General features: G+C 40.4%; 1 protein-coding gene and 1 long non-coding RNA gene across 8 annotated transcripts; one reads left to right on the forward strand and one right to left on the reverse strand.

Annotated features, from left to right (window-relative positions):
- Window positions 1-546: 546 nt before the first annotated feature.
- On the reverse strand, window positions 547-22,131 carry CFAP221 (cilia and flagella associated protein 221). Of its 7 annotated transcripts, none has more exons than XM_064435109.1 (26): window positions 22,053-22,131; window positions 21,587-21,725; window positions 19,907-20,085; window positions 19,387-19,487; window positions 18,284-18,370; window positions 18,083-18,178; window positions 17,119-17,219; window positions 14,928-15,031; window positions 13,878-14,037; window positions 13,327-13,450; window positions 13,129-13,240; window positions 12,801-12,909; window positions 11,987-12,074; window positions 10,835-10,924; window positions 9,872-9,967; window positions 8,581-8,671; window positions 6,868-6,995; window positions 6,344-6,424; window positions 5,837-5,944; window positions 5,565-5,720; window positions 3,954-4,112; window positions 3,477-3,571; window positions 2,862-2,951; window positions 2,539-2,658; window positions 1,595-1,624; window positions 547-1,001 (listed from the first exon to the last, which is right to left on the reverse strand). In XM_064435109.1, exons 3-26 carry the CDS (start codon window positions 20,037-20,039, stop codon window positions 878-880), a joined length of 2,583 nt encoding a protein of 860 aa, XP_064291179.1. In that variant the 5' UTR covers window positions 20,040-20,085; window positions 21,587-21,725; window positions 22,053-22,131; the 3' UTR covers window positions 547-877. The 7 variants fall into 7 exon arrangements, with proteins under 7 accessions (XP_064291179.1, XP_064291183.1, XP_064291177.1 ...); XM_064435113.1 differs by having other exon boundaries at window positions 860-1,001; window positions 13,920-14,037; XM_064435107.1 differs by lacking the exon at window positions 22,053-22,131 and adding an exon at window positions 21,855-21,873 and having other exon boundaries at window positions 860-1,001.
- Window positions 22,110-25,007, forward strand: LOC135309167 (uncharacterized). Its single transcript, XR_010369469.1, has 4 exons — window positions 22,110-22,209; window positions 22,986-23,163; window positions 23,734-23,802; window positions 23,916-25,007. It is a non-coding gene; the product is annotated as an uncharacterized LOC135309167 (long non-coding RNA).
- Window positions 25,008-25,370: the final 363 nt, after the last annotated feature.

Genomic DNA, 25,370 nt, shown 5'->3' on the forward strand with positions numbered 1-25,370 from the left:
ATAAACTTTTCTTAGGCGCTTTAAGTATGCCTGGAAAGAAGCATGGCTCCTAGGAATGTAGTGTGTATTGTTGCAATTTCCATGCCTTTTAGTACAGAAGATTTGTGCTTTTCAGCACAAACAGCCCGGATCACTCTGTAAAATGAGCAATCAATTCACTATGGATAAAAACAATTTTGTCTGAAGTCCAGCTTGCTGACAAGAAAGTAGGAAACATCTCAGCTGCAAGATGATATGCTGAGAAATCTTCTTTCCTAGGAAATACACCCAGAGCATTACAGGTTTCTCATGAGGCTCTGCCGTTCATTCACTCAACCCATGCATGCTTTTGCCAAGACCTGTGCACTCACTGAATGAAATCCCTGAACAGCTAATGAGACTTGCTTGGACATTGTCTTTGCAGACAGTAATGGTGTCCAAGGCTTCCTTTTCCTTAAAAATATCAAATGTATGGTTTACTGTCAAGTCTGAGATTTAGCAACTTACCTGTAAAAATTCAAGGACAGGTCATAACTAAAAAAAAACAAAATCAGAAGATTTTGGTCATGAGGTCTTTTCATATTTTATTTTAAAACTGTGGGCTATAAACTAATTACCAAACTATTTACATGGTAGTACTGAGGTTTTCTGGTCCTTCACACCATAACAAAATATGCAAGTGCAAGGCTGAGGTTCCTCACTGGAGTAAATTTTGTGTTTGGGATAGTGAGCACAGTGAGAGTCCTTGACAGAGGACAGGACACTACTGGTGGTTCTCTTCTCTTTGCATATGAAGTTGCTGACCTCACTGAACAAAAATAAATGTAGCTGGGACAGGGGAGGCCTCATACATTAACAGGATAAGCAGGGCCAGGCCATGAACTTTGTAAAATTACTCTTATCCCAGAATAAGGGTTTTATTAAGTGCTTTCAGCTTCAATGTCTCCAGATGTTTTCGAATCTTCTCTCCCATCTCACTGTTCTGGAATTGAAAATGTCCATCTGGACCATTGTGTGGGTCTCTGCAAGAAATTTAAAGCATCATTTGTATTTATAATAACCAGGAAAACTACTTAGGAATGTCTTTAAAATCCAGAGAAAGAGGCACTCGCAATTTCTTTTCTCATAATGAACGCAAGGTGTTCCATTACTGATGCAGAACTGAAAAGGTAGTGAAACTCTAGAAAGAACACTTAACTCTTGGCTTGGCCAGTCAGAAAAGTTAACTGTCTGACAGGTCAACACAAACTGCCTATTACATTTTATCCATGTAGGGACACATGCTGTGATTGCCAGAACAATCAAACAAATTTGTCCTGGTTTGCCTTAAGGACAGAAATGCTGAAACTGCTGTAGAGGAGCAATATGTTCTCTGTCACCCAGTGAAACACCACCACCTCAATAACAACAAAGAACCTTTCAGTGACAACATAAAGGATTGGGACTTCATTGTCTGCTAAGAAATTTTTGCTTCCCTCTTTACAAACCCAAAATAATAGAGAAGATTTCAACAAGTAAATATCAATACCCAGAGTTGTCTAATACTAATTTTTTTTTTCCTGAAAACATCTAAGATTAAAGAAAAAAAGAAACTGAAGGTTATAAAATGACTCACCCAGGAAAAGCACTATCCACCACTGTATCACTGTGGAGGAAAAAGGTCACTCTTTAGTTACTCAAGCTGTCCCAAATCCCCATGTTCTGACAACCAGTGTCATAAAACGTAAAAACCAGTACTGAGTGCAACACATCTATATTTTTACAGCAAATTCTTTTCAATCAGTGCTGTAGTAATCACTAGACAGCAATCAGGGTTTTGTCAGAGACCTCACAATAGCAGCACTGTTTAAAATTTTAATAGCTGACAGCTGAATGGGATTTCAATGCCAATCACATTACTCCCCTCTAATAGTAAAGCAGACATTCAAATCTCTTGATAGCTCTGAAAGATGAGGTTATCTTGAACATCCTGGTATCTAAGCCACATCATGATCACTTTAAAGAGGGGACAACTGTTGGACAGAAATTAATTCACTTGCCCCAAGGTTAAAACTCAGCACTTTCACCTGTGGTGCTCTGCACTCACTTGTCACCCACACTGCCTGCTGTGATGCGTGTTGGGGGAGTGTGAAGCTCGAGCAGAGCAAACATGAAACTCCTAAGAAAAGCCAGAAAAAAAAGCACCATGCCAAGGGGAAATTCTAAGGGCCCTTTTCTCTGCCAGCATTAATAAATATCTAACCAAAAGGGTCAATGAAAAGCAGAAGTCACTGCTCCAAGAATGAACATCTCTAAGAAAGCAAGCAAATCGCCTCAAGTGTTAGATCATGCTGATATAACCATAATCAGAGATTCAGGCCAATGCATCACGTTCACAGCTGCTTTCTGAAGTAAAACCCAGAGACTGAATTTGCAGTGCAAATTTGCTCAAAGCACTAGATCTGCTTTCCACTTGTGATGGAGTCCCTAGAGCACCTCAGTATGACTTTCTACGCAATTCTGAAAGGAATGCCTGACTTTAGATTCCGTTTCTCTCTCCTAATTTCAGAATATACCTACCTTTCTATTTTTGCTGATTGTTCTTCATCTTCTTCTGAGAGTGCCCCCCCAATCTGTGGAAATTCAGCTTTCACCATCTCTGGAGTAAGACTCATGCTGAACTCAGCTTCATCTGTCTCACTGAAAATTAGTAAGATGATGAACAATTTGCCTTTGTCCTTTTGAAAGTATTTTTTTAGCCAACAAGAACAAAAGTATGTTTTATGCAAAAGATACTTTGTGCTTTTGCTTTTGAGCATCTCTTGGGACAGGTTTTGACACATCCATACAAGTGGTTTACACATAGTCAATAACAGTATATACAGAACAGAGGAGAAACTTACTAGTCAATTATGTTCTCTTTGTCTCTCTCAGGTAAGTCATTCAGCACTGGTGGTACATCTGCTGGAAGCATATCTGAACTGTAAGGGTCCCTGTGATGGAAATGGTATTAGTTTGATGTATTAATACTAATGGTATTTTCATATTTTGAAGCTTCACAGCAGTTGCAGTTATAATGAAAATAATGTACTTTTATATATTTGTGGAAAATCTGGCTGCACCAGAAACTGCTGTGATATGAGGCAATGTGAGCCTGAGAGATGTTGGCTGCCACTGGGTGCAGGTGTCCATAAATTAAAGGTTTTACAGACAAGTAGAGTTTGTACCTCCTGGGGTCTTCTAGGACTGAGTCAACAAGCTTTCAGGAGAGATGTTATTGAAAGCCCAGACTAGAATTCTCCTTCCTGGCCTAGGCATTTATTTTAATGGTATTGTTCTTAATCCACCCTTCTAGGAGCTCAGTAGGAGCTTTTTCTGTTGGTTTTGGATTTCTGAGCAGCAGTTAATTCCACTTGTAGGCCCACTTTCATTTGTGGAACTAGTGACTGATCAATACAGTTACAGGTAGCAGAAACCAGTGCAGGACAGAAGATTTGCATTTTCAAATTCTTTCTTACCTAAGTGCTGTATTTGTCAATGTGGGAATGTTAGAAAAAGTGGAATACTCCAGTGGTGAGAATTTTCTCCATTCCATTACTCCACAAATCACCTCCTGAAATGACAAGTGATACACAATCAGACCTCTAATACTTAATGCTATAGGGAGAGAGGCTTGCAGGACAGAGCATCTTGGCTGAGAACTGAACTTGGGGAGATGAATATTTCAAAGATCCTTCCAAGGACATGAAAATACAACAGTGAACACATGGGAAGGGCAAAGAAACACAAAGGTATAAGTAAGAGACATGGATAAAGCCTAAGTAGAATTAGTTATTCTGACCCATGTACTGACTATTTAGGTGCATGCATAATTTATATTTGAAAATATTTTCTATCTAGAATGACTCCACCTTCCATTTTGATTCCTTAGAGCAAGTTCTCAGGAAGAACGTACCCAAGACACGTACCCATACAATAAACCCAAAAGGCCATACCTTGTGATCCAGGAACTTCTTTTGTGTGACTGGAATACTGGATCCTTTGGGGCATTCCTTGGTAACAGTATATTTTGGATGAGGACAAAGATGATATTCAATATTTGATTCACAGTAGGCCAAAGGACGTAAAAATGGAACTAATCCTGGAGTGGGGTTCTAAAAACAATGAAGAGATTATTTTAATAAATTGTTCTGAGTACCATAACAAATCTAATTAATGAAAATTCAGTTCTTATAACTAATGTTGTACTCCCCAGATTCCAACAAGACAGTTTTGTCTTATTGTGACTGCTCTGTTTGGTATGATCCTTCACTTTCTGTACCTTCCCCTCATCCTACAATGTTGTCTGATTTATTCATGCTCCCTACTGTCTAAAATACAGCAATTTAGCTGTTGTCTCCAAGTCTGGAAGAAAAAACTATTGCCTAATTATTCTGAAATCCATTGATGATTCTCTGAATAGTTCAGAATTCTTTCTCCAAGAAGAGAAAACGGACTTGCTAAGGTGGAAGCCACAGCACACATGGCTTCACATTTTGCCATCCATTTCCCTGCATTAGCATCTGTTTCTGGATAAAGCCCAGTGCTGGGTAGTGTGGGATCAAGCTGTGCTTGGCTCTCACACTGCCATGACAGAGGGATGAAAGAGATACACAGAGGATCTCATCAGCACGTCCACTGGAGTCCTGGCTGCGTGTGAGGAGGACGAGTCTACATCATAGATGTCATGCCAAGGTCACCAGAGCAGCACAGTGGGCAGGGCTGGCAGCCAGAGCCACCCACAGCAGGCACAGTGCCATGCTGGTGGGAGATCTGCCTGTGCCCATGCACAGCTCTGCACTGAGCCCTACAGCTGTCTCAGAGGCACCTCGGGACCTCCAGGCTGTGCTGCACTGTGGGAAATACCTCCTGCAGCTGGTGCAACCTAGCACAATCTACAGGACAACAGTAACAGAAAACCCTCCCACGCAAGTGGCAGTGATTTTGTGAATCTCTGTGTCTAACAACTTGGAAATGTGGTTTGGGATGCTGTGAGAACTCTTAGAAACTGTAAGGTAGCAGGATGCCATGTGAGCAGAATTGACTTCACTTCTCTGTTTACCCAAGGATTGGGCAGATCTGTAGTCACCCAGGTGAACAGGAGGAAAACACTGCACCTATCCTACCTGCCTGGGCAAGAATGTGAGATTACAGATGGACTGATGCCAAGATCATGGCCTTTCCTCTGACATCCAAATGGGGAATCAAATGGAGAAGAAGGGAGGGATTCCATGGTGTTCCCAGAAATCCCATGATCAATGATCATTTGTGGAGTGTCAGACTGGAAGAGTCCCCAGTTCTGTGCTTTCTCTGCAATTTTGTCTTATCATCCCTCCCCTGAACTGATCAAAACCCACTCTAAACTGAAATGGAGCCCCACTCAGTGGGATGAACTCTGTGATTCCTATCCACCACAGCTTGCACCATTAGGATTAGTCTCACTCTGGATAGTTTTAAAACCAATCTGAGTAAGAAAACTTCCCACATATTCCACATCAGGCTTCTGATGAAACAGGCATGCTTCTGCTCCTTTCTTAGGTTCTTTATGGAAGCCAACTCCTACTTACAAAAATGCGAAGTGGGTTGCTCTCTCTTGGGTGGAATAAAGCTTGGGGAGGAACCAGGTTTAACAGGCTGATATCCCCTTCTGCTGCTTCTTTGTCAAAATCTCTCCTCTGAGAGGGCTGCCCCCCAGGAGAAGGAGCTAATTGAATCAATTCATCCTTGAAAAACACAGACATCAAAGATTTTTAGAGTGCCATAAATTTTCAGTATAAAATGTTGAGATAAAATTAATCAAATAATTGTGGAAATGTAGGGTTGGGAGTGACTTTGTTACCTGGGCTCCCTGCCTCAGTGGTCGGGAAAGTTTTACAGGTTTGTAACTTGTGGCTGCATAGTGTGTACAAACTGGCTGATACTTCACAATGTTGCAATGCTGAGGAACCTAAGTGCAAAGAAAAAAGATGTGCTGCAGAAAGTGACAATAATCACTTTCAGTTAACTCATAAATGGAGTGGAACACTTGGCTTTATCATGGACACATCACATCTCCATTGTAAAAGACACTTGGAGCACTCTCCCACAACATGATACATAACCAAAACTTTAAGAAGCCATACTTCACCAGGACTTTGGTCTTTGAGATACAATAATTTCAGCTGAGGTCTGGAGAGAGGGGACTACTGCTGGCTGTAAACTGGGTACTTATGGAAACTGGTGAGCTTTGGTTTTAATAAAATCATGCTAAACATACAGCCTTATTAAGACAACATTTTTACTGGGCTGTGCAGAGGCCATTTAACTGCACAGGTGAGAGAAACATGGGGGAGCTGTATTGACTCACCTTCAAGTCATAAAAAGGAAGAATATTTTCGACTTTCACGTCTACAGATTCAATAGGAACTGGGCCAAGAGCATCAGGTGCCTGAAACAGAACAGTATTTAAAACCAGTAATATGGTGGGCATTTTGTTTCGTATTGGCAACAATCCATGAGCACAGCTAATTGAAAACATATAGAAATAATTATGCAAATATTTACTTTATACAGTTTGATATTTCTGTTGTTCTTTCTTGGACTCCAGCATTTTAGTTATTTTTTTCTTTGCTTCTGAAAAATGGATGTTAACTAACTCTGAGCATTAATGTATTGCTCACAATTTTAAGATACAATTAAGAGAATGAAAATATTTTTTTACTGTTTTCAGCAGAACCCTTAGTAAATCTGAAGTCCTGAATTAATTTACCAGAACCCTGGAATAGCAGTCACACTGTGTAATTTTAATAAAAGGACTATCAGCCCTGGGGCCAATGTCTCCAACAAAATTCTATCTAGAGTGCTGACTAATATTGGAGTTACTGTACCTACCAAATAATTTTGTAGTTCATGGGACCTGTAAAAGGGGAATTCAAAAGGCAATATATGATCTTCAGATATTCTGGAAGAAAAGTCCTTATGTTCTTCACTCTTCTCTGCTTTGCTGAAACTCCTGCTTTCTGTCATGAGTGGAAACCAAATATTAAGATTTTGTAATATGTCTTAATACACTGTTTCAGAAACAGAATCAAGCCACAAAATGTATTTAACATTTTCCTAAACCAGGATGTCTAGTAATTTAAATATAAAAACTAAGGTAATAGTTCCTAAAGACTTTAAATGTCACATCTATAAGATATGAGCACAATACCTTGAATAGCAGACAGATTTAATTTCCTCTTTCCTAAAAAGCCATCACAGCCCATTCCTTCCAACATGGTTCACAGCAAGGCTGAGACAAGTCAGAGGCCTCTCCTCTCTTACACTAAATGTCATTACATCTTCTATTTGCAGCATTCCTGCATCTCCAGCATCCTGAGAACTAAAAGTGCCTGAGAACTAAAAGTGCCTATCTGCAGAAGCAGGAAAAGGCCTCATATGGAACAGTGTGTCTCAGGAGCTGTCAAATTGTGTGTGTCTACAAGGGAGTGAGAAATAGGAGACTCAAATTCTTCTCTGTCTCCTATTTACCCAACTGTGACTCCCATCCAAAGCCAGTTTTCTTCTGTGATGTTACATAAAAAGTCAAATTTCCAAACCAGCACTTTCATTTCAGTGTATAAAAAAGCAATTGATTAAAAACTTCTATGAGAAAACAATGAGAACAAAAACTCAACCCAGTACTGCCACCTGGCAATGTGTCTTACAGTTCCTACTGCTCATTTCACTGAGTTCAGACATCTTGCCTTCATCACATTCAGGTGTCTTTCTCCCTTCCATCCCCCCTGCAGTAAGCTCCTCTCATCCTGGGACTCTCACCTCCTGGGCTCCACCTGATCTGTTCATCTCCCTGTCTCTCACACAGTCCCATCTGTCCTTTCATTGCTCCTCAGGCCTACACACAGAACCACAGAATGGTTTGGGTTAGAAGGAACATTTAAAGACCACCTAGTCCAACCCTTCTGCCAGGGGCAGGGACATCTATCACTACATCAGGTTGCCCAAAGCCCCACCTAACCTGGCCTTGAACAGTTCCAATGATGGGGTATCCACAGCTTCTGCCCTGTTATTAAGTAGATTAACTGCAAGGTTTCTAAGAATAGTTAATCACATTTCTTAAACATGGTAAATAATGTGTATGGAAAATAGATGTATCTTGACTACAGTCATTTCCACCTCTTAGCAGGGCCTGTTGCCATAGGATAAGTGGTAATGGTTTTAGAACTAAAATAAGGTAGTTTCAGACTAGATATAAGGAATAAATTTTTTTGCAACAAGGATAGTAAAACACTGGAACAAGTTGCCCAAAGAGGTGGTGGATGTCCCATCCCTGAAAACATTTAAGGTCAGGCTGGAGAGGGCTCTGAGCAACCTGCTCTCATTGAAGATGTCCCTGCTTATTGCAGGGAGGTTGGACAGGATGGCCTTTAAAGGCCATCCAATCCAAATCACTCTATGCCTCTACCTTGTCACATTTCTGTTTCTTTCTGGAAAACTCCTTTTTAAGGACTCTGTATTTATATGTAATGCATCTGACACACTGCAGCACAACCTCAATTATCACAGGCCATGGCCAAAATATCAACTTGTTCTTCTAATCCTTACCAGACACAGACCCTTCCTCCAGACCTCCAGCCTCCCTGGGCAGTCCACGGAACAGAAGCAATAAACGTTTTAGACGAATCTGAACCAAAATCTGAAAGAATGATTTTTAAATTCAAGTCAAACACCCTAAGATTTACAGCCATAGAAAGACTGTATATGTTACACCTGTATTTATTCTCCAGAGCTCACTCAGACACCTCTATTTGAGAATTTTTAATATAGTTTTCTGTTCAGAGAAAATGGGAAGGAAAGATGTAGAATGGATCTCATTTCACAATAAACACAGTTCAATTTTTAAATTTAGTCTTACAGGTTAATCAGACTTTTTTTTTTTTGTTTGCTAGGTCCTAATCCTTCAGCTGTGTTTACTGGCATAAACAGATTAAACAGAGGGTGAACAGTCAGTCAAGCAGGGCCATAGGAATATTTGTAGCTCTGAGAATGAGGAGAGTAAACAGCAACCTGCACTGTGGTTTTGCCCACATCCTACAGTGTAAAAATGAAGAATCCTAGGTTTTAATACCAGATGGGACCATTTGGTCGTCTCTTTATTTATACAATAAAAAAGAGCATTTAATTTCAAGACCTCAGTATTATAAATAGATTGAAGAATATCCAAACTGGACACCAGAAGAGCAGGACATCTCCATCTTGCTTGCTACATTAAGATTTACTGAGGAAAAAGTAGTGATGATGCAAGATAATATTTAAACCAAATGAAATAAATTATTTTAGTGATTGGTCTTTAGTTTCCAGATCTCTACCTCCCTTATTTGAATTTCTACCTGTTGTTTCCATGTTCTCATCATGCACCATTGCAAAGATCCTCCATCATCAGTAACCTCAGAGGAGCTGGAAGGTGCTGTTCTCTCCCTCTACTTTCCCTCTCCAGATTAAATGTCTCCTTACAGAGTAAGTGCTCTAAGCCCTGAACATCTTGGTGGCTCTACACAGAACTCACTCCAGCTTATTAAAGTCTTTCCTGTACTAGGGGCCCAAAACTGGGTGCAGTATTCTATATGCATTTTCAAATCTCTTTTGTACCGAAGTATTTTTTACTTTTAAAAAAATCTGAATTTATCTGCATTTGTTTAGTATCAATTACATTATGAAAAATGAGTTGAATACAAAACTTACTCCAGATCCTTATATCCCGTGAGGTAGGGGCATATTTATCAAACTACCAAATCCCTAGCTAGCTGTGAACAGTTCTCACATACTAGTTGCATGTTCTTTTGTGCTGTTTCCCAGGTGTCATGCCCTCACACTGCATTCTGGTTGTTCACTTTACCTTGTATGCTGCTTGTTGGAATTTCCTGAACATCCTCTTTCTACTGTCCCAAGGGTCATTACGGAGCAAGTCGAATGTGGGATGCACACTTGGTTCCTGCACAGTGTATTTTTTAAAAAGGGAACAGAAAAGAAAAAGGACAACCCTTTTTACAACTAGATAAGGTAGAACTTTTCTCCATCCCAAGTCATACTTTGGCCTGAATCTGTATGTTATTTCTAAATACTGAAATTGGGCCAGTGAAAATATTTGCAGCATTGGCATTTAACCAGAAGCCTTCACTGCAGGGCTTAATGGGAGGTAATCACCAAGTGTGTGCAGATATAGCACAGGGAATGCAGAGATAACGTGGCATGGTCTGCATCCACACAAATGACCAGCACAGACTGGGACTTCAGTGCACTCCATGGGCATTTGGACAGCAGAGAGAATGGACAGGGGCTCTACCAAACACACAATTTATCTTGCACAGACATGAAGCTGAAGTAGATGTAAGGACTCAAATCAGGCACCCAACAAAACCAGTATCCTTTCTCCAATAATGGCACATACCCAAAGAAGAGTGAAATATACCAAAGAGAAGGGCAAAAACATCTAAGTACCAGAAAGGTTCCTGTCAATTTGACCTGCAGGTAAAGGCTGGAAATCTTGTGATATGCTTAACCTTACAATGAGGAATGAGAAAGCTTCTCCTGAGAGATCTTTCAGAAACAAGCAATAAAATCTCAGGTTAGGCCTGATTTTCATTTGACTCTCATATTAGATCAGAACATTAGAAGATGAGCTGTGCATATAGCATGGTGCTTGCCCTGCCTAAAAGTAAAATGGGAAATAAGGCACTGACACAGAAATAGGAATATCAGGAGGAAAAGTATTCAGTGTCGAACATCTATGACTATTTGTCAGCTGGGGAGGTGATAATTTAGCATTCATACAGCAGGCTCTAAAAACATATGAACAAACCTGGTCAACATGCCGGGTAACACGTCTGAAGGAAACTTCTACTTCACCCCTCTGAAACTCCTGTTCTGTGATAGGATCTCCTCTTTGGAGCTAATTTAAAGAAAAATTACATTAGCACAAAGCATCCAGTGAATTATTTCCTCCATTACAATTAGGGAAATGCACAATGTAACACTCTGGAGGGGTTTAATGAAACACAGACTTCATTCCCTTTTAGGGTGTGATTACTGCAACCCTTAAGCAAGTCAAACAAAGTAAAATAATGTCTTTTCAGGTCTGAGTTTCAATCAAATCTCTGTCCTAATTAAATATGGTTTGCTTTGCATAGCCAAATCAGCAGGATAGGAAATAAGTGCATCTAAAACTAATTCAGTAATACATCAGTCTCACAATTTAGATCCTTTTTCACCCACTTCCTTCTTCTTAGTATTAAATATAATGTTTTATATTGTCTAATTCAGTGTATAAATCAAGCCTCTACCCTATGTATAAATAATTTCACTCCCACAAACAGCTGGAAGTCAGTGGGATGCCAGAAGCTACTTGAATACCCAGGAGGCAGGATAAGAGGGACAGGCCCCACCTGTCCCTGAGAGCTGTGCCACACTGGGAAAAATATTTCCTGCCACCAAGTATTGCTTATTGCTGTTGTCACCTCTGTGGAAGAGGACCTGCAGTGACTGGAAGAAACCAAAGAGAGAGAGGGTGAAAATGCAGAAGTGCAAGCTGATGAATTATCTACCCATGGCTCTGTGTGGGGGTACTGACTGGATCCAGCTCTTTGAATGTGAGCCATTCAGGACAGCAGCTCCTCAGAGGTACAATACAATCAGAATGTTGGATGTGGCCTTGGTGCTGACAGGATTATGCTGGAATGTGGCACTCTGATGAGTTTGGGTGGCAGGGCAAATATCGTTACATTTCTGGTAACACCTTACCCTTCTCTCTGTCTACCTTCAAGATAAAAACACCCCTGAAACAGTGATGCACAGGCACAATAAAGATATGACTACAGTTACAAGCACAACTAGCACAGGTTTGCATTAATGAAGAAAAACTGAACATGTAGAGAACTTGATACAATTCACAGTGCACTACATAATCTTAAAAGTATAAGATTTTAAATTTACAGAAAAACCATAAAATACTAACCTTGTACTGCTCTTCTTCCCTTTGTCGGCTTTCAATAATCTCTTTTTTAAACTCCACAGTGATTGGATCACTTCCCTTATGAACTTGCCTGCATTTACAGTGGAGACAAGAAAAATGCTTTACTTAATGCACAGTTTGCTGTATTCAAAGGCTAACAGACTTACTCCCCTCTTCCTGAGGTGCCCAGGTGTCCATGGCATTCCATGTATGAGATGACCTGTGGATTTCAAATGAAACCATCATGTGCATAAAGATCTAACTGTGTTCTACGTTGCACCAGTTGATGTAAAATAGAATAATGAAATCATTAAGGCTGGAAAAATCCTCTAAAATCTTTGAGTCCAGCCATGACCTAACACTGCCTAACACTTCACTAAACTATGTTCACATCTATCAGCACTACATCTACATGTTTTTTGAACACTTCCAAGAGTAATTCTGCTCTTACTCCATTATTCATTTTAGCCTCAATTTATTGACAGCCAGGACAAAATCTTCCATTGGCCTTAAGGGCACAAGATGACATGAGAACAAGGTTAGGCAAACCAGGGTTTCAACAGGTTTCTTTTTGAATGGAACAATAAGGCAATCAAAGTCCTCATTGGGTACTACTATGGATTGCTGCTGAGTCTGCTCTTAGCAGGAGAGATAAAAAAAAAAAACACAGTCATTTAGGCTTAAACCAAACACATTGAGACACAAAATGGCAGCATTCTGCACTAATGGACATTGCATATACCATTCATAGAGGCTTTGGTTAAGCAAATCCCAGTCTTGTTAACATGGTTAATTAACATGATAAACTTACACTTACCACTTTAGATGATTTGCTTCCTCTTCCTGAACATTTTGTTTGACTTTTAGTTGAAATACAGCATCCTTCATCTGTCTTGTTTTTTTGCCTTCTTTGCCTTGGGACAGGGCTGCAGGAACATCAGAAACCCAAATCACACCTCAGTCTAGATTGGATTTTTAATTGTGAAAAACATCCATTAAGATAACTGTACCCATTAATACATAAAGCTAAGGAGAGAGTTCTCATACAAACAACAGTCACAACACATCAGCAATTCTGAAGCCAAGCTTGTCATCACAGCTACAAATAATGCTAAGACCAAGTTTATACTGCTTAATTACTTTACCTTCTTTTATGTCCTTTAACTTCAATTTGCCTGGTTCCTGAATCAAAACAGTAGCTACAGCATACGGATTTGACAAGTCTGTGGGGAATCTGAGGTTCTGGTATTCAATTTCCTATGAGATATAAATTAATAGGAAGGAACTGAAACATGGAAGAGCTCCAGCCCAGAAAAGTACTTGTAATTATTATCTTTTCACACCTTTAGTTTTTGAACAGGCTTCGACTGTAGTTGGCTGAAGCGGTCTCTTCTCCACAACACGGGTTTTCCAGACACAGCTTTTTTCTCTGGATGTTTTCTTTGTTGCTCATCAAAATATTCTTTTCTAGATGTCAGAAGGACACATATTCCTTTCATAAGTATTCTCTAAATAGCATATAAGTCCAATTTTTTCACAAAAAAATTAAGTACAGTCCAAAAGGCTCAAACCCCCCTGCATCTTGCAAGGCCTCAATAACAAGAATAATGAGTGGGAATGATAGAAGCTGAGGATGCTCAACATTTCTGTAAGGATATGTAACTTCTCATCATATTTATTTTGTTTATTTCATTTCATGTAGATTAAGAATATTCTAATCAAACAGTGTAAAAAAAGCAGGTACATGTATCAATAGTAGAATTACTTCAGTGCATTGTAAGTCTCCAAAGAAACCAATGCTTAAAAAGATCATAGCAAAATTGTATGAAATCCTATTACATGAATATCTTTTAGACTGGGCAAAACCACTCCAAGACCAGTCAGCCACACATACATCAGAGCCCCATGTGGTATTGATGTTCCTGTGAATACACACACATAGGGTTTGGAGTGAAACTCTGAAATCCGTAACTGCATTGCCATTTGTGCTGTTCCATACTCAAGTGGGGAATACTTCACAGTTACTTTGACTTTTCCATTGGCTGGAATGATTCCTGTGATTAGAGGAGAAAAACAATAAGAGTCCATATAACATGAGCCCACTTAAGTGTACTGGAACTCATTCTGGGCTACTTTTTTTAAACAACTTGCTTGAATGGATGACAGTAGGCATGGAAAATCTTTCTGGTCTCAAAGCATCTTCCAAAAACTATGTCTTGCTGCCAGATAATAGAAGTTATTTTGCAATAGCGGAGAGTTTTGACAGTAGGGCTATAATATTTCATACTGCTGTGAAAATGACTGCCTGTTTATATGTAGAAATTCTGCACCTGCATCTGCTAGTCTTAAGTCTTTGGCACTTTCTGCTTCCATGGGCAAAGCATTTATAAACATATTCCTCTCTGCTTTTCCAAGCTAGGGGACTCTTCTGGATTTGATGCATTACCTGTCTCTGCTTGACCTTATTTCCTTACTACCTATTCCATTATTTTCTCAAACACTTTAACCACTATTCACATCCCTAAATATTCAGGGCCTTTCCCAACCTAAGTAATTCTATGATACTATGATTACTCTGAGCACAGTGGCTTTGAGTAGGAGCTGAAACTTTTTAGTGCTTTTCAGATGGCCTTCAGCCATAGTTTCAGGTTACCAAAATTTCTGACTTAAGTTTTACTAGTATGACCCTATTTCAGGGATATTCTTCTGGGAAAATAAAGGCTGCATGGACCATTTGGAACATCCCGTATTTTGTCAAAGCTGGGCATTACCTAAATAAACTTAGAGCCAAGATGGTTATTTGAAAATGACTGGCAGCATTTACCTGCAAAAGCTTTGCCTGAGAAAAAGGTTTTTTTCTGTACAGCACTGAATACACTGTCACAAGTAACTACACTTAATAAATACAGATTTAACATTTAGAATTTTAAAGAAGTCAATCTACCAAATGTCGGCTGGACAGTGAAGGCTCTGTGAGGCTGAATAATATCAATGTGGAATTCAAAATCTATGGGACAGCTGCACTGCAGTGGGATAACATACTCCTTACTGAAAAGAGAGAAAGGAAAAATTATGTTAATCAAAGTACAGTTGTTCATCAATTACAAGCTGGGAAATTGTATTATACACACCACACACTAAATTACCTGCATTCAGGGGGGTGGGTTACTTATTAATGTGAAAATAATAATTTCTCACTGTGCCAAAAGAGCAAAATAATTCAGATTTTTCATCCCACCAGGAAATAAGAGTTAAATCTTGATTTGAATGCCGGACATTACTTTCTCCTACCCATACAGAATTTGCTTATATAAAAAATTTTTAAATTATTTTTTGGAAGTTATTTATGCCCATCCTCAAATTGTTACAGACTGTAATATCTAGCAAGTACATACAAAGCAAACTGGAGCAACAATGAGTACAGAACCAGAAATCAGCCTTTTCTCATGGCCCTCCTCATGAAAGACAGCAAGAAAACAAAGTGTTGAAAACTCCAACACATCAGAATGACTGAACTTTAATCATTGTAGAAATAATGGTGCTGGGACCTAATTTTCAGAATAGCCCTTTATGTCTCATGCAGGCTGTGAGAGGAGTATTAGCACACATCTTTTCAACCTGTCTTGCTTTGCATGCAAGTGTTTTCACCGACCAAACTAAACACAAAAGCATTGGTGCACCACCATTCATCACCCTGCAAATCAAGATCCATTTACGCAGGCTTATTTCTGTTTTTTATCAGTTCTCTGACTGAAATCCTACCCTGCTGATTAGCAAAGAATGCATGTTATACACAGTGTTCCTCTGGAAAACACATTTTAAAATGCCTAAAGAAATAAGCAATAATAGCCAAGTTCTTTTTTCTCTGCCTCACTATGGCCTGTTCACAAAGAAGATGCAATGGCAGACCAGGAAGGCAATTGGTTTTAGGGGATAGTGCAGCTTGAACAGCAATCAAAGTGCCTTAAAAACAAGCCAAATATGCCACCTGTTGCCTGATGGGTCTGCTGTGCCTAAGGAGAATGGTGAGTGGTAGAATATTGATTTTATCCTACATTTATGGAAGTAAAAGGCAGTTTTTTCACTGAGTTCCTGGCCTATGAATTGAACCCAAATTCTATTGAGTTCTGTAAAGTACCAGCTATATCAGAAAGCTTTCATTTTTAGAAACTTTTTAATAGTTTACTGCTGAAAAATACTGGTAAAAATTAAGGTTTGAAACCACAAGTTTTGTTTTCAGGAATTCTTCCAAAGTTCTTCAGGAGTATTTTCGGGCATCCCTGATGTGTTAAAAAAAAATTCTCATTATTTAAAATTATATTTTATTCTCTTTCTACTATCTTCTCTGTATTCTGAGAGATGAAAATTCTGTATACTCCAGCACTAAAATGGAGCAAATAACAGAATCACATCATGCCTAGAGGCCCCAGAATATCAGGAGTTATGTTCAGTTCTGTGAAAAACTCACAATGTTATGATTCACTGAAGTTCAACAGACTAAAGGGCATTAGAAAAACAAACAAACAAAAAGACACAAAAGTTACTCTGCAATGCTTGGCTCATTTTCACTACAGAATTTTGTATGTTTCTTGTATGTGCCTTTCCTATTAATATTTCTGTGCTTCAGTAAAATTCATGAGTTACTATCAACTCATTGGCTAAGACAAAACCATCTGCTAACACTTTTACTTTCTAGAATTCACTCAAATCTTTACACTAACACAAATCACCATAACTACAACTAATATAGCAAATATACTGCACAACTAGGCCCTAATAAACAGAATCTGCCTTCTCCTTTTCCCCTTCTCAGTTCCTATTAACAGCTATTACTGATTAGTTCAGGAGAACAGTCACTGTTGTATCCATGCAATAGACAAAGAAAAATGAAGTCTAGCTCATTAAATACTTTTAAATACAAGAAGCAAAAATAACCAGCCACATCTTCATATATATTTAGCTTGCACAGCATTTATGTTATGGTGAATGTGCACCTGAAACTGTTCATATACAGATTTTGCAGTCCAGACGGTAGCTGAGTTTCTTAAAGGCTTTCAACATTATGTTTTATCAATAGAGAAAATGGGTTTGGGCATGTCTTGCAAAATGTAGACAAATGTCTGTCCTTAACTCACCTCTGACCAATTGATACATCAGACAGATTTATAAATGATGGAAATTCTACAACATTCACAACAGGGTAAGCATGCATGGGAACAACGAAGGTATCATCTCCCTACAAACAAACAAACAAGTGAAAATATTTATATCTTACAATAAGTAAATCATAGAATCATATAATGTTAAGGGTTGGAAGGAACCTTAAGGATCACCCAGTCCCAACACCCCCTGCCACTGGCAGGGGCACCTCGCACTAGACCAGGCTGACCAAGGCCTCATCCAACCTGGCCTGGAACACTGCCAGGCTTGGGGCATCCCCATCCTCCTGGGCAGCTGTTCCAGTGTCTCACCACCCTCACAGTAAAGAATTTCTTCCTAATATCTAGCCTAAATTTCCTGTCTTTCAGTTTGTACCCATTACTCCTTGTTCTATCACTACAGTTCCTGATGAAGAGTCCCTCTCCAGCTTCCTTGTAGTCCCTTTCAGATACTGGAAGGCTGCTATGGGGTCTCCATGCAACCTTCTCTTCCTCAGGCTGAATAGTCCCAACTTTCTCAGCCTGTTATGGAAATAAAAAGTTTCTCTAGTAGTTGGCCAGTAAGTGGGCATAAAACACCTTCAAAATTATCACTGTGTTGTACCTCAGAACATTAATATTCTACCTGCTTTCAGTATCTTTCTGTCTTTCCATATTTTATGCAACTTTCTAGAGCTCCTCCGAGCTGCTCAGCTAAGTCATTACATCAATGTGGCACAAAGACTGATCTACTGGCAAAGAACAGCAAAATAAATCATATAATCTTGCCTGCTGCTCTGGGATGTTTACAGAGAAAAAATTGTAATGCGTTAAGTTAAATACTCCAATTAAGACTCACTGGGAATAAATCTATGTGTCTCTAGGAGATTAACTATACCTTTATCATTATCATCATACTTGTTTCATTCCATTACATCTCTGTGTTTGGATGAATCCTCACCTCACAGTGAATTCGGATGCAGTCATAGTAATACCTCCATTCATCAGGGCAAAAATCAACAGTAACCACAAGGGACAGACCAGGGACCAGCCGGTGCTAGAAAAAGACCCAAAGCCAGACAGAAGCCATGTAAAAGCTGCTTATATGGCACAAAACCTGTGCTGCTTGCAAAGAGCAGCGTGAAGACTTTCTGGCACTTACTGTTTTGTTGTATTTGATCTGAAAATATATTGTCTGGGGTGGTATTATGTTAAGGTTTACTGCCTTGGTAGAAATATTTATCAGCTTCTGCAGAACAAAAGAAAACAAAAGCCACAAAACACTTTACAATATAAGAGGTCAGTTAAGAATGCCAGCTATACTTTTTGTAAAACCTTCCATAGCAAGAAGTAATAATTTTTACTTTAGCAGAAATAATTCTAAATATGCTGCAAATTTAAAATTAAATTATGCAAAACGTACATCCTGCATTTTTATTATTTGGAAACTATTTTTAACCAAGGAGTCACAATTTTTAACCAAGGAGCTAGCCTTTCTAGAAAGATGCTACTATTGACTCAAATTCTGAAGCTGTTTTGCTTATGTGCACAAGGAACAAATATTTCATTTGGAACAAACAATTTATTGATCACTTTTAGGGATATCTGAAACAACAAGAATTACATAATACTTCATGGTTCAGTTTTGGTGTATAACCAACAGACTTTTGGACAGTGACAGTTCAGCCTGCAAAGTCTCTTGGCATTTTGTTTACTTTTAATTTGTTTCCTTTCATTACATTCAGAGAACCTAATCCAATATAACTACCAACCTCTGTCTCAATACCCTGAAAACATGAATAACAAAGGGACACAAAGGGAAAGCAGAGAGTAGAAAAGGAAATACCCAAACCATTCACAAGGAAAGGCAATCAAATCTATGCACAGAATTTCCTTTCTCAGAATAAATTGTTCCTGGCAAAAGACCAGAGGTGCTTTCAAAACTTTCCCACCAGTGAACATGTTTGCAGACACAGTGACAGTCCAAGGACATTTTGAAAGCAAGTCTCTTGTGGAGTTAAAGGCCAAATCCTTCATTGATGATGTGCAAGTCGCATACCACAAACAGACAAGGGAAACAGGGAGTATAAAGGAGGGTGATGCTCACAGCCTGGTACTCATCTCTTTTGTTACCGCAGGACCACTGGATTTAAGTGCTGCTTTTTAGAGCACTCCACAGGGCAAAGGCCTCATGACCACAAAGAGTCAACTCAGATTCTGTAGTCCTTTTATGAGCCCCAAGGGGATCCCTGCTCCAGAGCTTACCAGCATCTGTTGGTGATGTTTTCCAACTTCATACCCTCCATAGTGCAATACAGCAGGCTCAGCCTGTACAACCCTGCTCCTCTGACGTTCTGAATAAATCTCTGTAGATCACAAAACAGGGAGAAAAAGAGACCAGAAACACACATGAGTGGGACTTACATTGAAGCAATATATTTATGCTGTACTGATTTATTACCAAGGAAAAAATATATATTATTTCTCCTTTTAAGCAGGCATGAATTTATAAATGGAAAGTTATGGCACCATCCACTACCCCAGCAGATCCATGATCCTGCCACCAGTTCATCTCTTGGCATCATGGCTTCAACAAGCCACCCAAAACTTTAGGGTCAGCCAGGATCATCACAACCACTAGTTCTTTCCTGACTACCCCTCCCATGATTTAGGCTCTCAGGAAGCCGCAATTTAAGCAACAGGATGGGAGTTGCAAAGAAAATAACAGCCAAGTGTGTCCTAGAATTGCCACAAGGTTGGGAGCAGTCAGAGAGCAGGAACTTACTTGATTCCAGCAGGTGATTGGGGACAGGTCTTTTTTCAGGTTCCTCCACGAGGCTGCTCAGGAGACTGGGTACTTTCTTCAAGGACCCCCGAGTGACTGTGATGTCTGGGGAGGCTGACTGAACCAGGTCCATGTTAGGACAGAAACAGGCTCTCAATGGCACTAAAATTCCTCAGCGCCTGTGGTCAAATGAAAACAACATAACGATCAAAATATCTTCTTTCACACTAGTACTACCTGTTGCCTAAAACTGCCTAAAAACATTTAGGAGAGGGAGCTACTTTTTTTCCCTGCTGAAGGAGATTACTCTGTGTGTGCTAAATACAACGAGAGAAGGATTACAGAAAAGCTTGCTCCCACTGCAAGGCCCAGCACTTTGGGCATCTGTACTAAGGCTTGCTGGGGACATTTGCCTTTCAGGTCTGTGTACAACATCTCTGTTGTTCTTCATGTCCCCAGCAGAGAGGAAGAGAGCAGGTTCTCTTAATTCCACTATCTGAACTGATTTCTGCAGACATGTTCTTTCAGTCTCTCCTGGGTGTTTGAGCTGTTAACTTGCAGATTAATTTTTAATTTTTAAATATTAATATGAGGGATAAGAAATCTGGCATTTGAATATTTTGTTTGGATAGCATCATCTGGGTCATTTGTTCAGTGAAGATAACTGTAAACACAAAAAGCCATGAGCATTACAGGTCCTGTGTTAAATATGCAGAGTTATCAGAACATAAACTTACCTAATGACAAGTGCAAATTTTACATAATAAAGACACCAGGCATGAACCATCCACCAGAAATTATCTTCATAAATAGAGCACACAGAGCCCTTGGCTCTTTTAGGAACTGGAGAACAGCACGGAGACAAAGACACAATACTTTTGGAACAAATATTGAATTCAAAAGCCATGCTGGGATTTTCAGCCCTCAAGCAGGCAGCACTCAACAGTTCCAAAGCTGAATCATTACTCCACCTCCTCCATTACATTTTATGGTCTCATCTCTGGTATTTGTCTGATTTTCCAGTCTGCTTTAGATCTTTCAGGCACAACTTGAGAGGTGCTTCAAGCTCATAAAGTGCTGTTTTGATGTATGGTTTTGTACAGTATTAAATAATAAATAAGCAAGAAGCTTAAAATAATGTGCTACCAGGACCCTGGCCTTCATAATATTTTCCACTCAATAACACCAAGCACAAATTTTCCACTCACAACAGAAAACCTGTAAGACGAGCTGCATTATTGTGCACAAGAGTAAATTTCTTCTGATGTAGCAAGACCAAACTCAGACAAAAAAAAAAACAATGCAAAAAAATTTCTAAACATAAGGATACGGCTTACATTTTTTCCACTTGTGTTCTTCAACTTTAATTTATATCACCGCCACCCTCTTCCTCCTGGTCAGCATCCCGCATTAGGAATGCAAGGTTGGAAAAGGTGTAGGCAGACATAAGTCTCCCCAAAGGATTCTTGGTATCATTCCTTTTCAGTAATTTACAGTGATGATGCCATCATGGCTCACCAACTTCAATAACACACTGCGTGCTGCTCAAAGGGCTAATACAGGACAAGTCCTTAAGGTCCTGGAATGTCGGAATACCTGATGTGTCTATGGAGACTTTGTGCGTTTGTGTGAAGCCACCAACAGAGCTGTGAAACCCTGGGAGCCCACGGCAAAACTCACCCCAAGCGCCCTCAGACCAGCTTGTCGCCCTTCTCCTTGTCTGCGCTAGGGCTTCCTAATCCCTTCTAGCGTCCCGGAACTCCTCGCACACCTCACCACACAGAAGGGTGAGGTGCAAAGCCATGGCACCTGAGGGAGGCTGGAAAAGGCATCGCTGTGCACAACCCGCACCTGCCGCGGCCACAGCCCCCAGCCCGAGAGAGATCCGGCACAGCCCGGTGGCCCCTACCAGCCCTCCCGGAGCCCGGCACAGCCCGGTGGCCCCTACCAGCCCTCCCCGAGCCCCGGCACAGCCCGGTGGCCCCTACCAGCCCTCCCCGAGCCCCGGCACAGCCCGGTGGCCCCTACCAGCCCTCCCGGAGCCCGGCACAGCCCGGTTGCCCCTACCAGCCCTCCCCGAGCCCCGGCACAGCCCGGTTGCCCCTACCAGCCCTCCCGGAGCCCGGCACAGCCCGGTTGCCCCTACCAGCCCTCCCGAGCCCCGCGGCCCGGCTCGGCCCGGCCCGGCCCTCACGGCGGCCCCGCGGCGGTCGCTCGGCAACGGGGCAGCCGCGCTGGGCCGCACTATTCAGCGGCTGGGCAGGATCCCAACAGCGGCACTCCGGATCCTCTGACGATGAAAAGTACAAAAAAAGAGTAAAGAACACCCCCAACTTTTTTTTTTTTTTTTTTTCTTTTTTTTTTTTTCTTTCCCCTTCTCCCCAGTAAGCGTCATTTTCAGTACTCCCAGTGTGGCCCCAGACAGAGCACAGGCACTACTTTCCCTTCAAAAACTCTCATCTATTAACACCTAAATTGTTCTTACTTGGTTTAAAACAGATTTTGAAAGGTTTATTACAATATTATTTTTTTTTAAAAAACCAAACAACCCTCTTTTTCCCTCCCTTCACCTTTCCCCACTTTGATGTTCTTGCTTTCATCATTAAAGGACCATCCCTTGGAAAGTACTCCTGGAAACCTTTGTTCAGTGTATTTTTATATCACCCATAAATTATGAGGATTTTTTCCTAAATGGGTATAAGAGAAAGCAAAGAAAGCAAAGTTTTCTTCCTTTTTTTTTTTTTTTCCCTTCAGACAGGTGATCTGGACTAAGAATAAAATAATTTACTTTCAGTTTTTCTAACACAGGGTAAAATGTGTCCAAAAACAGTGCAACATTCATTTTGGATAAAAATGTAAGCAAGAAAAGCTTCAGATAAAATTCAGATCCCAGAACATAGTTCCCATACTTAGCAAGATGTAATTGCATATGGTTAGAAAAAAACTATTCTATTCCTATACCCTTGACATGATGTCTTAAATATAGGCTTAACATAGAAAGCCAGAATTATTTCCACAATGAGTTTTTCCTTACATATTCTAAGAATAAAATTGTTCACTTTCGGTTTTTCTAACACAGAGGTAAAATAGAGCATATTTCTCCTCACAATTCACATGTACATCAGTCTGTTTGGACAGTGAGAGCTGAGCACAAACCAAAAAACCATGTCTGCTTGCACATCAGAGGGTCTAAACATGATGCACCTCTGGAGAAGCACTCTGTAAAGTTTCCTGGGAACAGCAAATGAGTGGAAAAGGTAGGTGAAAAGAGTGGCTTATCAGCCAACAAACCTTCAGATTTCCTTGGGAAAGTTGATATAAATAAAAAATGTTAACCAGAGTTTAAATAGATGATTCTTGCCTCATTTTTATCTCTATTCCAAACGTCATTTGAAAAATGTTTGGACTGATTGTCAAGCTGTAGTAAAGTCATTGCAAACAATTTAATTATTTAGCAAAGGGAGGAGAAAATTTAGTTGTTTCAAGCACTAATGGAATTTTTAAGTATTAATAAATAAATATTTACAATTGAAGTTGGTTAGTATTTGATAAGTAAACAATCCTACAATCAGAATAGTACAAAGAAATTTCTTCTATTTACTCCTAAAGTGAAAAGTCTTTTGAAATGGTGTGAACAAGTTCAGATGTTTCTTTCCTGTTTTAGATATCAGACTTGAAAGAAATTCCAGCTGTGACAAATTTATGAGGGCTATACATAGTAGGTATAAAAGCAAACGCACACAGCTATTGCTTAATTAAACAAACATATAATTCGGGGCTCTGTGAATTCTTGGTAATAGTTCATTGTGTTCTGCTGCTGCTGTTAGGTTTCCCAGCTTTCCCTGTCTGTCCCACTGGGCTGACATCTGCTGTGAGTAAAACAATGGTTTGCACAGGTGAGAATCTCCCAGGTTTTATTTTTCATCCATCTTTCAAACACTCAGCCTGCACATGAATAAAGTGGGAGGATCACAAAATATTAATTCACACCGTTGGCGTTTAAATCCAGCATTGACTCTCCAGACTCCTGGGCCTATTTTGGAAAAAGCACCACACTCCAAAGTACATCCAGAAGCAAAGCTCTCTCAATTACATAAATGCAAGAAAGAGTGCTGGCTTTCAGGGGAAGATGCTGCAATATGAATGGAATAATAAAATACTCCTTCAGCCAAAGGAAGAGAGAGAAGGACTTGGCGTCCCACAGAGATGATGCAGCGTTGTCAGTGTGGTTTCTTCAGACTACTACAGCGACCATTGTCTGTCTGCCTCTCAGACCCCCTCTCAACAGTTTGTTTAACCCTTTGATATTTCCAACCAAGCTCTGTGGGGAAGCAGATGTCTTCAAGAAATGAAAATCACTACAAGTTTAGTGTGGACTGGGGCAAGGAAGACTGAAGCATTTGCCATTTGAGGGGGAAAGGATGCTGTGTGAGTGTGCTGGATGAGCAGGACAGAGCCAGTGTGGGGTTAAGCAAATGCTGCCGCTTGCCTGACTGCTGCTCTGGGAATGTGGGGAGAGGTGAGGGTGGTGTGCAGGGAAAGTGGGAGCATTGCAACTCAATGATCTTCATGAAGCACATCTAGAGATGAGCTGGAGTCAGGATAGGCATGGAATGGGCAGCACTTGCTAGGCAACCCAAATTCCTTCATTGTGCTGCTCAGCGGATAACTTATTTAATCCAATGGCGGGATTTGCAGTGCACAGGCAATTGGCCATATATTTTTCCTAGTCATTGACTTTACTGGTAAACCTGGAGCTCATCTGTGTTCTGGGCAGCCCTTCATTAAATTTGACCTGTCTGGTGATGGAAAATTGGAATAGGTGGTAAAAGATGTTTTGAGACAAACTGAGGACTGCCGTGCTTTGAGATAATGGTACACAGTGCAAATTTTGGCTCTTTTTTGAAGCTGTATTCAGCCTGTGCTAGAAGTGAATGTAACCATCAAGGGCTTGGAGTGCTTGCCTTGGTATCTGGGAGCTCATACCCAGCTAAGCACACAGCCCCTTTACAATAGTTTTGCCAGAGAAAAAAAAGCCAGGAACAATAAAGAGTCTCTGCTGACAGGCGAGGGGACTGCCAAGGAACTATCTTTGGGAAATCCCAGATGTCTGAAATCTACATCCCAGCAACAAGGTACCAGTGGGATCCAAATGCAATGACACCTTGCAGCCTATAGCATTTGGATGAAATGCAGACTGGTTGTTTCTTCAGATGCTGGATAAGAGGATGAAATCTAAGGAGTATTTGGAGTCCTCTCTGGAAGGGAAGAGCAGATTCCCTGTTTATCCCAGACTAGAATTTGTCTTTGGCTCTGGCAGCTGTGCTCAGCTGGGCTTGGTGGGACAAGCAGGCAGCTGCCTCACCTGCAGCAGGCTGTGCCAGCTTCCTGATTTCTGCCTCTCAGGGATGTGTGCTCCCTGTGGGAAGCATGTGCAGAGCTATCAAGAGCCGAAGCAGTGCAG

The sequence above is a fragment of the Passer domesticus genome, chromosome 10 (genome assembly GCF_036417665.1).
Source record: "Passer domesticus isolate bPasDom1 chromosome 10, bPasDom1.hap1, whole genome shotgun sequence".
NCBI lineage: Eukaryota > Metazoa > Chordata > Aves > Passeriformes > Passeridae > Passer > Passer domesticus.

Bases quoted from the DNA above. Each gene is read 5' to 3' on its own strand.
- CFAP221 (XM_064435109.1), bottom strand. From the start codon at position 20,039: ATGGACCTGGTTCAGTCAGCCTCCCCAGACATCACAGTCACTCGGGGG. The intron at 5,721-5,836 runs GTAACAAAGTCA...GTGTTTTTCAAG, and splicing joins CACTGAGGCAGGGAGCCCAG to GATGAATTGATTCAATTAGC. The intron at 1,002-1,594 runs GTGAGTCATTTT...AATTTCTTGCAG, and splicing joins GTGGATAGTGCTTTTCCTGG to AGACCCACACAATGGTCCAG.